Genomic DNA, 18,435 nt, shown 5'->3' with positions numbered 1-18,435 from the left:
CTCGGGGAGGGAGGACAGCGGCAGCGTATCTCGGGGGGGAGGACAGTGGCAGCATATCTCGGGGGGGGGACAGAGTGGCAGCATATTTTTTTTGGTGCTTTTTTAAAAAAAAAAACTTTTTCTTTAAAAAAGCACTTAACTTTTAGGGTGCGGCCTATATACGGGGGCGGCCTATATCCGAGCCAATACGGTAATTAATATAGAATATACCTTTATCCAAATAATTTACGAAGCCCGTGTTGAATTTCCCATCTAGGCCACCAGGTGTCAGTACAGTGATTTTACATCACACAGATTGTTTGTGAATTGCACAATAAAAAATAAATTAACATTAGGTGTTGTGTAAAACAACAAATGGTTGTTGCTTATAATTGGCAAAAAGGTTTGGTATGTTGGCTTTTTTCACCTCACATGTCATACTTTGAGAATGCATGGGTTCGGTATTCATAAGGAAATTCCTGCAAAATGGCAAAATGTCTTGGGGTTGAAGCATTCGCAAAAGTGACCATTGGTTCCCCTTTAATATCCATCTCTTCTTCTGAGAGGCAATAGAAAAATACAAGAAAGCTGCTGACTCAAATTAATGACAAAAAATGTTTTCAACAGAGAATGAGCAGTGTGTGACATGTTCTGTGGACTGAGAATATTAAAACTCTATACTCTTGCATATTATTATTATTTTCATTATTTGTGGTTACATTTTGTTTACCATGTGAAAAAAGGTAGGTATTTATGTAATTAGCTAAGTTTTGTGGTTGTATCTGAGTAATAACATGGCAAACAAATGTGTCTGTGTGTGTTTGTATGCATGCCAGGGAACTGTCAGGTATAAAGTGCTATGCTGCCATCTAGTGGCAGTAAATGAATGTGTAGACGACCATATCAGGGTTGTATATGTAATATTTTACCCTACTATTATTCATTTATACGATGCAGGGAACTGGAGTTTTGCTACCATCGGACAGCACTGCACCTTCTGTTAATTAACCCTTTTCTAACAGGGATTCTCTAAAGCTAGATGTCTTTAGAGTTTATAGAGTCAGCAGGGTTGGGGTGCAATGCAAGAAAACTTCCAGCTTGCAGATACACCATGCATAGAGCAATGGTAATGTGTACACTGAGAAAGACTTACATTAAAAAACTGCAGATGGAAATACTTTTTGGCCCTGGAAGAAAGGGATAAAGATGGTGGAAAGATGCGGTTGTATGTGTTTTGCAACTGCTAAGCCAGGCAACAAATAATTTAGCAAACATTCTTTTTTAACATTTTATTTCATGTATTTCATATATTTATTGCATGACTGCTGGTATCCAATAAGGTAAATGACAATGTTAGATTATTTGTTAAGCTTTATTAATATGGCATTAGGGTGTTATAATAGGCTACTGTTTGCATCATAAAGGGAAATTACCTGTAAAGTCTAAGGTATAATGCACACCTGTGTATAATATGCAGGTAGATTAGATGCCTTAAAAAGGGGCCTGGATACTTTTTAATGAAGCAGAGCATAGAGGGCTATGTATGATAGTATAGGAATTCATATTTATTTAGTGCTTGTTGATCCAAGGAGAAATCAGATTGCCATTTGGAGTCAAGAAGGACATTTTTCCCCATTGAAAGCACAATTTGAAATTGCTGACATAAGTGGTTTTTTTTTGCCTTCTTTTGGATCAATGGCGGTAAACAAAGATTAGGGAAAAGGGTTGAGTTTGATGGACGCGGATTTTTTCCCAACCTAAACTACTATAAACTAAAATACACACCCACCAGAGAAGGTCACTGACTGAGATCAGTGAGACTGATCTATCATCAGCATACCTGGGAACTTGTGGAGTCCGACTACCCGGAGTCTACCCTTGTGTGACGAGGCCAGGACTGGACACTGATATCAGTGGGCGGTCCTGCTGACATCAGTGGGTGTTCCCGCTGACATCACAAGAAACACCCCCGTATAAAGGGAAATGGGCGTGTAGTTAGTTGTTAGGGCCCCGCTCCTGCGACCCAGAGGATTCGGGTATCGAACCAGAGAAGCGGCGCTTCTCTCAGAGCTCTCCAGGGCGAAACCAGATATGATGATCAATGGCCTAAAGAGGCATTCATTGCTGATCAGATAACAGTTTATTAGATTAAAACAGTTAAAAAAGGGGTACATATAATGTGCATAATATATCTGAAGTGTCAGAGTAAAACCTCTTGGAGATATGTGTGTTCTAAACACTAAAGCACCTAAGTGCTAGGAAATTCTGCTGTGATTTCTTAGGATTTTCTGATGTTTATGTAACACTATAGAAGGGAGCGAGACTGAAATCCTGAAACACATCTAGCAAAGGCATCACTTACACATCACCTCTTCATACGATACATTTCCCTCAGTGAGCGATACTTTAATATTAATTAAAGCATGTCAAGTCTCCATTAACAATAACTTTCTCAAGTGCATGAAAATACATTTTCTCATTCCATTATTTATAATTTTTTTTAGTGGAGCAGAGATTGATTTTACTCCTTGCTTGTTGTTGCTCAGAATAATATTTTGCATTCAATTATAATATTCACAAGCAAAAGTTGAGAGCTATAATGAAGCACAAAAGAAGCTAATGCATAAGTTTTAAAACAATAAATTGGATGCACGCGGGCGGGCAAATACATGGCTGACTGTATACGGTATATTCACTATAGGGAGGGATGGCAGGAGAGTTTTGAAGAGTGTATGTTTCAACTGCACTGGCAGATTTCTCAGCAAGAAGGGCTGAGTTGGCCCTGTATAATGTGTAATTTAATGGTTGAGAAGAATGGTTTTATGGTTAGCCCTTCATAATGTATAGTGGAGTTATGGCATGGAAATCACAAATTTCCTGTAAACTCTCCTGTCAACTTTCCTTTTAGTGTCTAGACCCATTTGTTTTCTTTCCCAATCTATTTAGTTAGGCTGGGTGCATAGCTACATGCAAAATAATTTGTTTTCATTTCATTTTGGGTAATCGTCACAATGATTCCCACAATACCGAGCTTAATCAAAGGACGCTCTAACTTCTCTCCCTTTCAATGGCTGAGGTGGGCGGAAGTTGTCCACCAGGTGACAGGCTGGTTCACACGCCATGCTTGAACAGAGGCCCCTGAATTTTTCCATCTGCAACAAGAAATTAGCATCAGCGGAAAAAAAGAGACTCGACGAGTTCATTTTCTACAGCCAAACTGTGTGATAATATAATATATCCAATTCTGTGTTAATGCACTACCTCTGGAGTCAATCTGGAAGCAGCAATTCTATAGTTATGTTGAATGTCCATTGCTGGCGTAGCAACAACCAAGCTAGTTTTAGGTTTTTGGGGAAATGTAAGTAAAAAGGGGCTATTATCTGTACCTTCAAGCAATGTTTAATAATACAGAAGGAGAGAATGATGTGTAGATTTCTAGATATTTGTTTAAAAAGAAACATTTAAACAACAGTTAAATATTTACTGGATCTGTTTCACATGTGATTAGAAGTCAACACACCATCCAACGTGGTGGGTCTATACATTTCCAGTGGTCCTAAACAAATGTTTTATCAACCTATAAGGTGCCACCATGAATGTCTACCTGTATTGTTCTCCCCTACGTTTGTACATTTAGGGATAGTACAATTACTTTTACCTGTTCGGTGCTAGCTGTGATCGGTTCTCTCAGGAGCAGCCAGGTGACACACTCTTCACATGGGGGGGCGGTAAAGGACCCTTGGTACGTCCAGTAATCATGTGAAGTAGGAAACAAAACTGTGGGATCAAAGTCCGTGAAATGGGCTTTCTTTCCCTATGAAAGATTAAATGAAAACCATAATTTGCATCCCACGTGGTTAAAAATAAGGTTTCTGTAATAGCCATGCACAATCATTTTATTTCTAGTTCCTTGAGCCACCTTACTTAAACAGAAATTTGGCCATCCTGCTCTAACGCTGCTACCTCTGCTGGTCTCTCCTATGGTGGCCTTCAGATAATACTCCCAGACCTGATGACACAAAGGGTGGTGCCAACTTGCACTGTTTAACATATTTCTACTGCTCATTCTCCTGTTTTGAGGTTCATGATATCTATCTATTGAATCCACACCACAAAGCACTGCTGTTTTATACTGCCCCCTTGTCCTGCTAATCTCTTCCTTGATGACTTCTATGGTTTATGAGCTTCCTGTACTTTGTCCCCCGTCTCATCCTTGGTGACTTCAATATATTATGAGCTCTGTAGCCTCTAAATTCCTCTCAATTATCTCTTTCTTTGGTATCACACAGTACTCACAATACACACTCTGGACTTTATTTTTTCTAGATTGTGCTCAATCTGAACATTCTCTAACACCTCTCCCATTTCCTCTGACCAGGACCTGTTATGCTGGTCTCTCACTCCTTCCCACATTTCACAACAGCCTCATCCATCCAGAGACCTTTGCTCTCTCAATCTTTTTACCAATCTACTACCTATTTCTTTTCTACCATCTTGAACTTTCCCTTCTGGAACCTACCAGCAATAATCCCCAATAATTAACTTGGATTCCCAGAGCTTGTCGGCCAATTCCCAGTTATGTCCATGATCTTGCAGCCCATTTATAGTTTACCTCCAAACTGGAAAATACAATTCGGCACTACTTTAGAAGGATCATGCAGCCTTATACGTCTGTGTGTTTCATGGACAGTTATTTTATAGACAGGTCTGGCCAACCTGTTCAGCGCAACTTGTTGGAGTAGAAAATTCACTGGTTAGTTTTTATTATCTGCTCTTATTTATCAATCTCACCAGCAAGCCAATTAGAAAACATATAACATTATGCATTATAATCAATGTTACACAACATTCAAACATCATTCAGAAAAACAAAAAATGTTACCTTTGCCTTTATGCAGTCCAATGCTTCCAGAATTAACTTCAAATGAGGCTTAGCTTTTCCAACCTGGAATAAAAAAAGAATGTTGAAGTAGTGGTTTTTGTTTGTTTTAAAATAGCTAATATTTTAAAATACCACATGGTAGTGTTGACATCTTGAATGACACTTGACACTTCTGAAATCAAGAGAACACTCTGGAAGCTGGCAGGACCTCCAGACATATGTCATTTGCTTAGCAGAGAGAACTACAATTTCATATTGTGGCATATATATATATATATATATATAATTTGGGAAGATGAAAGTGTCTATATCCAGTTTCAATGACAATGAAAGTGTCTATATCCAGTTTCTGTCAGTTTAATTCTCGATGCATCCTACTTTATTAGTTTGAAAGACCACATTTTATAAATTTTATTTATCTTTGAGTAGCTTTTTACCTTTAAAAACACTGCAAGTATTGCCACTCCATCAGGCTGCTTCTTCGCTTCTGTAATGTTGTCATACTTTGAATTCCAATGAATAAAATGTATCTAAAGAAAAACGGTATGGTTTGAGTTAAATAAGCACAAAATGTGAAAAGTTAATTGAAAGTTTAGCCACTTTGGCAGTTGTAATTGTACAGCCATCTCTCTATCGCAGTAAGTGTTACGAGTGCTCTGTGGAAGATGGTGATGGTGAAAGGGTCTATCACTGGAACTAATGGAGGGTATTAGATTTTAACACAATTCAAATCAGCATCTCCAAGGATATTCTTTGGAATAAGATAAGATGTTTTTGCACAAACATACAGAATTCATTAAATGTACTGGTGATAAATGACATTTAGTAAATATACATAGCACATACATAGCACATAGCAGCATGAAACCATAGATGTATGACATGTGAATACATGTTTTGTGTCTAAAGTGGATAAATCTTTAATAAGCACCATCCTGCTCAGCCAAAAGCAACTTCCAACTATCTTTGGTGCATTGAAAATGATTTATAAAGAGCAATTTTGGTGCAAAATTATAGAAACTGAAATGACAATAGCAGCCTGCTGTTAGGGGAATACTATTGGTTGCTATGGTAATAAGACCACTTTGAAAACTTTGTACCAAAATTGCTTTCTATAAATAACCCTCCTGTACTCAAAACATAGGACTTGTCAAGCTAACTTATCTCTTCCCCTTGTTTTCTAGAAATCTACAAATGTTTGTACCGGCCCTGTCTAATTACACAATAGTTTGTCAACAATATATGTGAATTACCTCTCCTGCATATCTAAGGCCATCTATAACATGTTCCGATCCATGGTCGTCAGTAGAGCCCCAGTGAAACTGAATATGCCGTAGTCTGTAAGTCCCAGTAAGAGGGCCACCTTTTAGTACTAAATCAGACAGAAAGCAACTATTTTACACATTTACATTTTCTTTACAATGCATGTGCAACAATATCAATGAACAAACTATGTTTTTGATAAGTTATCAATTTTACCAAGTAATAAGTAGTTATTATTTATATGTGATAAACCATGTTTATCACAAAGGAAGAAAGCTCACCTGATTTGTCAGTCGTGTCGTCAAAAACAACCCTACAAGTGGTTCCATCATTAACGATAGTTAGTGAAGTTGATGGGTTGTAGGTAACTGTCCAGGGTCGAAGGCTACCATCATGTTTAATATACCTGGTGTGCAATTCTATAGGGGATTGGCGGTCTCCATTAGCAGCTGGAAAATAATAAGGCCATTGATCTGGCCCTAAAACAGAAAAGTAATTTAATGCTTTTTGCAGCTTTTTGCAACGAACATTACATGATTCTAGCAGATAAACCACTAGATTGCATAAATTAAGATACACATAAAGAAATAAACATGATAAATCAGAACATGATAAATCACTTAAACTATTTGAGTAATCATACAACATTTGTGAAAGGGAATGTAGGATGTCTATTCTCATGGTATACATATGGGTGTTAAATATATATATTGCTTTATTTAAAAAAGAAGTGATAAACAACATTATATCTGCTTTAACAAAGACTACCCCTCAAAATAACAGAAACATCAATGATTATAACAATATTATAAAACATACCATTGTGACTGGCATATCCCCAATCATATCTTCGGGACATATTGGTTACTTTTGTTATTCTCTCCTGCTATAAAACAACGCTTGATGCAGAACTTGGATGATATGGGTGTTTGGAAACTGTAACAAAGTCATTTATAGACCTACTAAACCCTGTAGCCAAGATCGTTTGAGGTCCTGCCTTCTCTGGGGTGGAGAATGAGACAATGAAAATGTTATCTTAACTAACAAGCCCTTCTCCCCTGGGGGGCACAGCTCTAAATATTATGATCCCTTCCTAGTTTTGGAAAGAGCTGGAACATTATACCTAATCTGATTACATGTAAAAGATAGAAGCCAACAACAAGGAGGCATAGATACTGAAATACTGACAGTAACTGAATCATCTCAGATGATGTGATAAAATGTGTCACCCAAGCGCTTAATATTTGAAAAGATTATCACATCCATGATTAGTACATTTATAAGTTCAATGTGTCATTTTGGGAACATAGACGCTGAAACTGAGACTGATCCCCAATAAAGAGGTATAAATTGTAATCTTCATCCACACACAAATACATGCGCAGGCCTGGAAAATCATCAACAAATTTTAGTTGCCAACAGAAATAGTTGTCATTTCAGAAGTAACTTCCCCTGCAAATAGTATTCTTTGTTTAGTCACTTTTATATAGCACCAACGGTTTCCGTAGTGGTGTTATACACAAATATGATATACTTAAAGTGAAACATCACAGCTTTTAGCATAACAATTATTTCTTAAAACAGTACTATACTCCTTATTTTTCAACCAGTTGAACCCTTTTGTGACCATTTACATACTCTTTATGCACTCATGTTAATGCACACATCTATACTTATGCACTCATGCTAACACAAACTCTTAGAAATAAACACTAATGCTAACAGACACACGTACACATACACATTTATGCCAACACACACTTACACATACACCCTCATGCTAACACACTCCCTCTACCAACCAACACACACACACTCATGCTAACACACACTTACTCATAGATGCATAGATGCTCATGCTAACACACTTACGCACGCATGCTAACACATTCACTCTAACATGCACATATACATACGGAACATACTGACTCCCTAACTCCCTGATCAAATCTCAAACTCTCTCCTTCCCTGCCTCCCTCACCCCTTTAGCTTCCCAGAGATTTCATTCTAGCTGCTCGCACATTGTGTGTTAGCAGCTGCACTTTCACCGTGGATTCACATAGCATTGCGTTACATGACCCTGCTGTGTTCCAGCCTCAGCCAGTGGCCCAGTCCGAGTTGGACCTGTCCCTTTTTATGAATTTTGGAGCGGCTCAGGGACCAATTACCCACCTGCCTCCTGGCCACCCATTGCTCCTTACTAATCTCTCGTTAAAACAGGCTCCATAGATGAAGAAAAGCATAGATGCATCTCTCCATCACAGGGACGGAAAAATGTACTGTTTGCTCTAGAGTGGAAGGAAAGTTTTGCTAGCATAATTTTTTGGGTTTTTGTTCGATGTACTTGTAATTTGTGAACCCAATATACTATTAAATATATATATAAATGTCTTTTTATTGTAGAATCATCTTTAATGTTCACTATTCACTATTGTAATCGCATTATGGAATCTGCTGATACTGTATAAATACATTGTAATGTAATTGATTCCTTCGCAATAATATACAAAAATACATTAAATAACATTAAATTACAGTTAAAGTAAATTATAAGTTAAATTATAGTTAAGTAACCTTATGCTACTGTTTAATTATACATTCATTAATTAATTAAATAGCAGTCAATTAAACATCAATTAAATGGCAATAAAAAGAAATTCAAATATATTTTGTATCTGATACAGTGGATAATGTTTTGAAATGTATGACAATTCATTAATAAATATTAGTTTCATTTATACAAGCTAACACACAATGGCTTGTAAGCAGTGTTCCCTCTAAGCTGTGCGCTTGTGCGTGCGCACATAGCTTTTTTAGAGAGCACACATGTCCAAAAATTGTGCGCACAACAGTTTTTCCCAAAAAAAGAAAAAAATTATAATTTTTTTGAAACTTTATGCGGCGTGGATATTGTGCGCACAAAATTTTTGCTCTGTGAAACTTTTTGCACAAGAGAAATTTTCTGCGCACGCCAACTAAGAAAAATTAGATGGAACATTGTTTGTAAGTAACTCTATATTTCTTTGCAAATCTAACACTGCATTTTATGTATTTTAAAAAATACGGTAATAATAATAAAAAAGTGTTATGCACTAAATCTTAATGATAAGCAATTTATGTTAATAAATCTTTAGTTATTGAGATTTTAAGGCCATTTTCCTTAGATCACTTTCAGTTTTGCAATCATTGTCAGATAAATATGTAACTTTCTAAAAGTTCACTGGACTCTTTATTCTTGTTTATATTGGAAAGAACACGCTAAAACTTTACATTGGAACATCTAACTTATCTGTGGTTGATTTTGAATTCCTAGGCGTAAAGCTACTGTTCACAGAAGAGACATACAGTATGGTAATCTCAGGGATGGTATTCATGGGGCATCTAGCCGATCCGGCTTTTATGCCGTTGTCCAGTGAGGTAATGTCCCAGACTTATTGGCACCTCTGAAATGTACAGGAAGGATTTCTAAAAACAAGGGCACAGCTATGTAAGGGGACATAAAGCAGCTGGTGTTTGTCTTACTTGGTATAAACTAATAAGGCCAGAGTAGTACAGAGTAGCTTAGGAAAGGGATTTCAACCATTAAAGCTCTTCTGCCAAACTAATACTTAACAAGGCATTCCAACATCATGCGGATTTCACATAATGCTTACAGCACAGAGAAAGCTGGATGTGATAGCAAATGTTTACTGAGAGAAAACAAAAAGTTCAGGAAACAGTGCAGTCCATAACACTGGGTCAATAACACACATTCTTTTTGTTTGGGTTGTATACTATAAGTTAAAGAAATAAAAAAGATAATAAAAAAATAGGGAGTGACTCTTCCTTTTATTCCATGTAATGTATGGTAGAGTATTAATGAAAGTTGGAAGGTAAAAAGCCCACCTATAATCCCACTCTCCCCCCTACCAATACCCAGTTGTAGGCAGGGGAGGGCTGGCAGCCTAAGGCCTGGGGGGCAAGTCTAGTCAACTGGCCCATTGCACCATCAAAGCGGCTGCGAGCGACATTGAAAGCGGCCGTCGTGCGGCAGTCACTCCACCAGTGCCTAATGAAATTAAAGTGGCCGGCGTGCACACACCGCATGCCTCAGCTCTTCATCACACCCCTTTTAAGACGTGGGAAGAGGAGCTGAGGCATGGCCATTGGGTCTGACAGCCGCATGATGCAGGGGCGTACCTAGAGTATTTGGCACCTGTGGCAGACCCTGTATGTGGCACCCCCACACACACACTTTAAAACTGCATAGTTTCTATGGTTAGGCAAACATTGACAGGGGTACAGCATATTTGTTACATTATATGCTTAGGGATTACACGGTACCACCGTCAATGTGTGCCTATACATTGAGCCAGACACTGACAACCCCTATCACTATATACTAAGCCAAACATTGATGTGGTGTAGGCTTACCACTTTAGTGACTGGCATAGTATATAGTAGTGATGCACCGAAATGAAAATTCTGGACTGAAACTAAAAATTCAGCATTCACTTGGCCAAAACAGAAAAAAAAAACAAAAAAAAAAAAAACGTTAAAATACTTTATTAAAAGTAACACCAAAATTAGACAAAAAAATCAACAATATTAACACACACACATATATATATATATATATATATATATATATATATACACATATATATAACAACAATCACAATCCTATCATGCCCAGGTTCTAGCATGTGCTGGCTGACTTAGCATGATAGGAGTGTGATTGCTGTTTGCAATTATATATATCAATATGTATATATATTAATACTGTCATTGAATTATTCTGTCCAATAAAAGTGTTCACACACCGAAGTTGGACCAAAAAATAATTTATAACAGCAATCACACTCCTATCATGCCTAGGCAGCCACTACATGCTGGAATCTGGGCATGAAAGGAATGTGATTACGGACTCCCTATGCCAAGCTATCCCCCAACACTTACACATCCATGCTATCTGAAACCCTCATTTACAAACATTCAGCATAACACCCATCACTCTCACACACTTACATTCAGCATAACACCCATCACTCTCACACACTTACATTCAGCATAACACCCATCACTCTCACACTTACATTCAGCATAACACCCATCACTCTCACACACTTACATTTAGCATAACACCCATCACTCTCACACACTTACATTCAGCATAACACCCATCACTCTCACACACTTACATTTAGCATAACACCCATCACTCTCACACACTTACATTCAGCATAACACCCATCACTCTCACACACTTACATTCAGCATAACACCCATCACTCTCACACACTTACATTCAGCTTAACACCCATCACTCTCACACACTTACATTTAGCATAACACCCATCACTCTCACACACTTACATTCAGCATAACACCCATCACTCTCACACACTTACATTTAGCATAACACCCATCACTCTCACACACTTACATTCAGCATAACACCCATCACTCTCACACACTTACATTTAGCATAACACCCATCACTCTCATACACTTACATTCTGCATAACACCCATCACTATCACACACGTACATTTACCTTAACACCCATCACTCTCACACACTTACATTCAGCATAACACCCATCACTCTCACACACTTACATTCAGCATAACACCCATCACTCTCACACACTAATCCACTCTCTCCTACCTTTTCTTCTTTCACTCTCACGTTTCCTCTTCCTCCTCTTCTTCTTCTTCTACTTCTTCTTCTTCCTGTCCTTCCGGTGCACTGAGCGCGGAAAATGTTGGGCGTGGCTTTAGTGTTGTTGCCGCGCGCACCGAAACGGGAGGGGACGGTCCGCCCCGGCTGCCGCTCATCTGAGGAGTGCCACCATGCCGGCACGCCTCCAGAAACTGGAGGCGTGCCGGCATGGTGGCACCCCTCAGATGAGCGGCAGCCGGGGCGGACCGCCCCCCTCCCTCCCCCGCCAGGTACGCATGACGGCCGTATTCAATCCTGCTCGCGGCCGCTTAGTTTTTAACTTTGCGGCCGCAGCCGCATTGAATGTCTGTCTGCCGGTCGTCCGTCCGGCCCACCGGCCCGGATTTAGGGCGGCCTGGGGGGCAATTGCCCCCCCTGCCCCCCGGCCCAGCCCGCCCCTGGTTGTAGGAGATATGGATCCTACCAGTGCTCTACATCCAAGACTCCCTATGGGGACTATTAGCTAAAGTGGGAGTTTAGGAGGAGAGTTGGTGTTTCAACTGAATTCACTAAACATTATAAAGGGCCATCCTAGTAACTTGTTCTAGCTAGAAGGATCAGGATGGCCCTGAATCGTGCATTGTTCCGTTGGTAGCCTTACTGCTCATTACACAGGATCAGAAAAGCTTCCCTTGCGGCAGAAGTTTAGTTTATTTATAATAAATGATGACATTGGTGAGTTGAAACTGTCACTCTCCTGTCAACTCAAACTTTAGTGAATAAAACAATTTTTATTTGGCTACGACCTGTAAAAAAAGTCAAAGCTCTCCTTTTGAGGACATCTAGTGATGATTTTAAAAACCCTAAAAACTAGCAATATTTACAAATAAAAACCTAACAATTCAAAAATATAAATAATCTTCCTAGCACAGGATGGCAATGAATTGAAAAAAGACAGTGTGTGGCATTTGGAATGTGTTTATATTTTACATTGCGCTAGCAGTCCCAAGTGTTCGGAGGACGTATTACACCCATAATCTACTGAGATATCCCTCATTTTCTATAGCTACTAAACTGAATGCACAATGATGCTATCAGGGCGTATCTAACCATCCAGCCATTATTAAAGCCCCACACTGTAGAACCCTTATGGTAGGCCCTGTACAGTGTGGAAATGTTTATGGTAGGCCCTGTACAGTGTGGAAATGTTCATGGTAGCCCTGTACAGTGTGGAAATGTTTATGGTAGCCCTGCACAGTGTGGAAATGTTTATGGTAGGCCCTGTACAGTGTGGAAATGTTTATGGTAGGCCCTGTACAGTGTGGAAATGTTTATGGTAGGCCCTGTACAGTGTGGAAATGTTTATGGTAGGCCCTGTACAGTGTGGAAATGTTTATGGTAGGCCCTGTACAGTGTGGAAATGTTTATGGTAGCCCTGTACAGTGTGGAAATGTTTATGGTAGCCCTGTACAAATGCCCATTATTGGCTAAAATGACCCTAAAATAGCCCTAACAAGAAGCAAATAATACAATATAATTTTAAATCTCACCTGGTGTAATTTTAAGAAATATACATCATTTACTGTATTGTCCGCTGTTAACACTTTAAAATTCTTCCTGGTTTAAGAGAGAGAGCTACGTTACGATATAATGCTTAAATTCCATTTAATGGTGAGGATGAATTGTGCTGGATATTAAATATACATAAAACATCATTTTTCTTCATAGTTTAGTATGAAAACAATTACCTCCATCATTACATATCAGATACCATGTTTAGTGATCTGGGATTTCATTAATATTTTGAGGAATACAGCGTATAACATTTTGAATGATTAATGGTTTTGAATAATTTAGAAACAGGCTCCATTCCATGTAAAAATAATTATAGGAGATATTTATAGTTTGTTAGAACCAGCTTCTAACTAAAGTCATCAAGTCATCATTGCTATTTGTGACCTTGAAAACATGTAAAACAATTTGTTAGCATATGTGGAAAAAAACTAAAACCTTTCTGTCTCTTCATGGTGAGATCTACTAGCTATTGTCAAACTACCAGCAAAGAGGGTTCTTCAAACCGTGTATCCTTTGGCTAGTGGATCCTATGGAATACGGTGATATACACGGGTTTATCACGTCCGAGATTCTTTTTTTTGTTTTATGTGGTGACAAAGGCACTGGGAATGTTGGCTTCACCCCTGGAATGTAATACAACAAATCCTACGCTGAAAGATTAATGATCTGTAGAATAGAGAAACGTTAGTTATGTATGTGATATTTGACAAATATTTGAATAATCTTAAGCAAAATAAATGGATATTAACTTAATTAGCATATACTGTAAATGTTGCAGTTTCATCAGTTAAATTCATCTCGTTAAAGAACACTGACCCTGAATTTTCTGTCTCTCTGCAATAACAACAGCTGAATATTTGAATTATTACCGTGCTAAGCTAGGAAGCCTTACATTTATTTTTAAAAAGTTAAAGCACACACAGAAAAGGTTGAGATTTTTGTATACAATATGCAAATGACCTTTTCAATTTTCTTATATATATATATATATATATATATATATCTTATAAATTTGCACTTTTGTTATGTATTGCTTTATAAAATCTAAGCTTCCTTTCCACATTTATTTTTGTTTGAAAGGACATGTGAGATAATTTCTCACATTGATTTGATTCAATATTTACCTTTGGGTTATTTTTAACAGTTTTAGTATCAAGACATTCAGTGGCATTTTAAGTAGGGTGTTGGTGTAGAGCACCCAGGTGCCCAGTAACTGAGACACCCAGCGGGGGCCTAATGTCTCATGTTCAATGCCTCCTTAAAATATAGTCATGAGTTCACCAGTTTGGTGTATTCTGTAGTCTGCCAAATTGTCTACATTGCTTTCAGTGGACTTGACACCTCCATAACCAAAACACGTATCTCTCTTAAATGGATATAATCATCATGAACATAATCTTTACAAAGTAATTGTTTCAAACATCACTGTATTTTTTATAATTGTACATGAACAGCACCTGTTGCAACCTGCCTCATGCAGTTTTTTTAAGTTTTTTTATTTTTTTTATTCTAATTTAACATTCAATGACAACACAGGGCTACATACACACTAGGAAGTGAAGTTATAAACACCAAATTATACTTCAAATTACATTGATTAACACAATTCATAATTTGTGGGTAGTTATATGTGAACACAGTTATTTAAAGATTAACCTTTTGGGTAGCCCAATGATGTTGGTGGAAAGGGGACAATGTGGGTCAGTGGGTGTGTCAACGACATAAGTGGGCAGGGGCGGGTGGGTCTGCTTTATACTTGTATGTGGGTGCAGCCAGTAACCTGGAGTATCCAGGCGAACCCTGGAGGGTTTCTAGGTATGCTTCTAAAAGAGCCAAAGTGAAAACAATTTTTTAATTAAATATCAAGTTTCTTGTTTTCAGTTGTAGTTGTATAAAATTATACATTTCCATCTGAAAAAGAACTAATTAATAAATATTTTTCAAAACTAGCAAATCTCATAAACTAATAATCCAACTTTGTCCTGTTGATATTCCAGACGATGTTGTTTCCTGAAACTAGCAAAATTTAGATCTTACCTACCACCCTCTCAGTGAAATAAAACTTCCTTACATTACACCTTGGCTTCTAACTCTCTAGGTTTAGATTATGAATACCTGGAGTAACACTGAGAGCTGGCTGCTCTAAAACTCTACAAGTGATAAAAGGAATGTAAGGTGGTGAGGTGTGTATGTTGTGGGAATATGTATGTGTGGGTGTATGTGTAAGTGTGTGAAAGCATGAGTGTGCACGTATAAGTGCACGTGTTACCAAAAATGTGCATGTGTAAATGAGCATGTTAGCATGTATGTATGTATTAACATGAGCATATACAAATATGTGTAAATGTTTGGGTATACTGACAAACTGTTTGGGGATGGTATAGACTGTTTTGAGGAACTGACAATCTCCTTGGTGCTAAAATGGCACAGGCAGGCTGTTTGGTGGCAAAAATGGCACATAAAAGCTGTTTGGGGGCAATGACAAACTGTTGGAGACAAGGATGGCACAGAAAAGCTGTTACATGGCACAGACAAGCTGTTTGGGGACAAAGATGGCATTGATAAGCCATTTGGTGGTACTCACAAGCTGTTAGGGGGCAAAGATGGCACTGTGAGACATGTTGCTTGGTGAAGTCAGGGTACCCCAGGGCAATTTTCAAACCGGGCCCCTCTGGTTTCTAGTTATGCCCCTTCCCCCACAGAAATCAATTTGGCTGAACACATCTTTGGCACAGAAAATAACTCGAAGAGGGGGAAATGCATTTGCAAAGGGGACTCTCAGGTATCATATGCATTAAAATGTATATGATAGCTGGAGTGTCCCTTTACATTTTGAGGACTTTATTTGGACACATTGGTTTATATTATGGTACACTGACCCTTTAAGCATAGAGGGAAATAAAATAAAACAAAAGCTTGTTCATTCTTAGTTCATCATACTAACTGATGGCAGATATGACGTAACTAAGCTAATCTGGTTCGCAGTCAGACAACCATAAGGTAAATAAACTATGGACAATGTAAGTCAGTGACAGTGTCTTTCACCCTGTCATAATGAGGTAAAAAGGAAATGAAGATTTATCTTGTATTAGACACAATGTTGCATCAAATTATGTTACACTAAAATCACGTAGTTCCTGATCAAGTGTTAATTTTGCATTGTTATTTTCCTTCGTTGTTATGTTTTATCAGGCGTGATGTCTTTTTCCTACAGGGATTGGAGGAATGAGGCGGCGGATACACTGTATATGTAGTCTCAGATCCGATGGTCAGAATTCCAGGCATTTGGGGTAACTGTATATTCCACTAATCCTGCAGTGAAATCATTAGTTCAATTATAGATGAAACAAACACAGGGCAGGAAAGCAAAACATTTCTTTTGTATGTGCCAGCAGTCAAAGCACTTCCCGGAAAGAAATCAGATGTTCTTGACTCTGCAGCCTCTTATAAAACATTTAATTAGCAGGAAAGCATGCACATTTACCATGTCAGAAACAGATTAATGCAGTTTGCATGGTGTCATTAGAAACCAATGGCCATCTAATGTGAAATATCTATCAGAGTTAATATATTTATTCTTTAAAGAGAATAACCCTAAGGACACTTCTCCAGAAAATAATTGGTATACATTAAAATCGGTTGTGAGAGGCTATCTTATAAAACTTAAGAATAAAATTAAGAGAGACCAAGGGAGAAATCTTTCAGAGCTATATATTACTTACAACCAACAGGTCTCAGAAAATAAAAATATTCCTTCTGTAGACATATATAACAACATCCGAGAGATTCAAAGTCAAATCAATGATAAGCTGATGGAGAGGACGGTACACACAATGGAGAAGCTTAAAACTAAATTTTATTGTCGAAGTAATAGAGCAGACAAAATTATGAGAAATAGACTGAGATAATTGCAGATAATAACATATATCTCACACCAGAAAAAAATGGTAAACAGTTTAACCAATACCATGAGAAATTATATAATCTAGGTAATAGTTACCTAACAGAAGATGCGGATTATTATCATGCCTAGATAAAGTTCCCTAGATCAATTGGTGCAGATGTCTGTAGGTGTCAGCAAATTCAGCAAAATCAGCAAAAATCAGAAAACACACAGATTTCTGATTTTTGCTGATTTTGCTGAATTTGCTGACACCTACAGACATCTGCACCAATTGATTTCCTGAAGAAGCCCAAAGGGTGAAACGCGTAGAAAGACTCAATTGGACTTCATTTTGATGAGATTTTAACCAAATGCCTGCATATGCACTTTGTGCATGAAAAAACTGTGAGTGCATTACCATTGGTATATACTGTTTTACCTAAGATACTGCACTATTTTAGTTTGTTTTTTAGATTTACCTTGAAGAACATTAAAGCTTTTTTACAGTCCATATTGATGGGTTGGATTTGCCTCTTTCACTTGTGAGTGCAACATATCACTTAGCAACTACTATTGAACATACCATCTACACTATATTGTGTTGTTTTTGTTTTTTCCCTATATATGCACCTGCGCCCCATACATTTCTGGTTTTCTTGAGGTTTCAGAAATCAAAATCTGAAGATAAATCTTTATGTTGATGACATTTTAATTACTATCACAAGCCCACAAGAATCTCTTAATCATTTTATGAAAGAATTTAAATCCTATAGCCTTGTCTCAAATTATAAAAGGAACATAAATAAAACTAAACTTCTAGATGTTAATATGGACAGCTATCAAATCAATCAGATATAAAAAGATTATGACTTTGCTTGGACAAAATCTGATTTCATTTACTTAGGTATCTATGTAACTAGATCCATGAATAACATATTAGAGGTTAACTTTATCTGGTTGTTGAAATTAACTAATATATGGCTAAAAGAATGGAGAAGCAAGGAATTAATGTTTTAAATTTGTATGTTGTTCCGAAATGGTCATATCTCTTTTCAATGCTCCCCTTAAGAGCTCCTGACCCTTGGCTAAAGATGTTACAGACGGGTTTTGAGTGTTTTGTGTGGAAGGCCAAGAAACCTAGATTAAATTCTGTTGTCATGACCCGAAAACCAAAAGGTGGTGGTCTGGGCTTCTCCATTATTAAAAATAT

At 37.7% G+C, this 18,435-nt stretch overlaps 1 protein-coding gene across 1 annotated transcript; it reads right to left on the bottom strand.

The window, feature by feature from the left end:
* Window positions 1-2,194: 2,194 nt before the first annotated feature.
* LOC128496909 (carbonic anhydrase 3-like) lies at window positions 2,195-6,983 on the bottom strand. The gene is made up of 7 exons (XM_053466737.1): window positions 6,944-6,983; window positions 6,406-6,603; window positions 6,115-6,233; window positions 5,299-5,391; window positions 4,862-4,924; window positions 3,638-3,793; window positions 2,195-3,131 (listed from the first exon to the last, which is right to left on the bottom strand). Exons 1-7 carry the CDS (start codon window positions 6,981-6,983, stop codon window positions 3,012-3,014), a joined length of 789 nt encoding a protein of 262 aa, XP_053322712.1. The 3' UTR covers window positions 2,195-3,011.
* Window positions 6,984-18,435: the final 11,452 nt, after the last annotated feature.

This window comes from Spea bombifrons, chromosome 5, assembly GCF_027358695.1.
Source record: "Spea bombifrons isolate aSpeBom1 chromosome 5, aSpeBom1.2.pri, whole genome shotgun sequence".
Taxonomy (NCBI): Eukaryota; Metazoa; Chordata; class Amphibia; order Anura; family Pelobatidae; genus Spea; species Spea bombifrons.
Note: the sequence above shows the minus strand (reverse complement) of the source record. Positions and strands in the feature narration are given on the sequence as shown.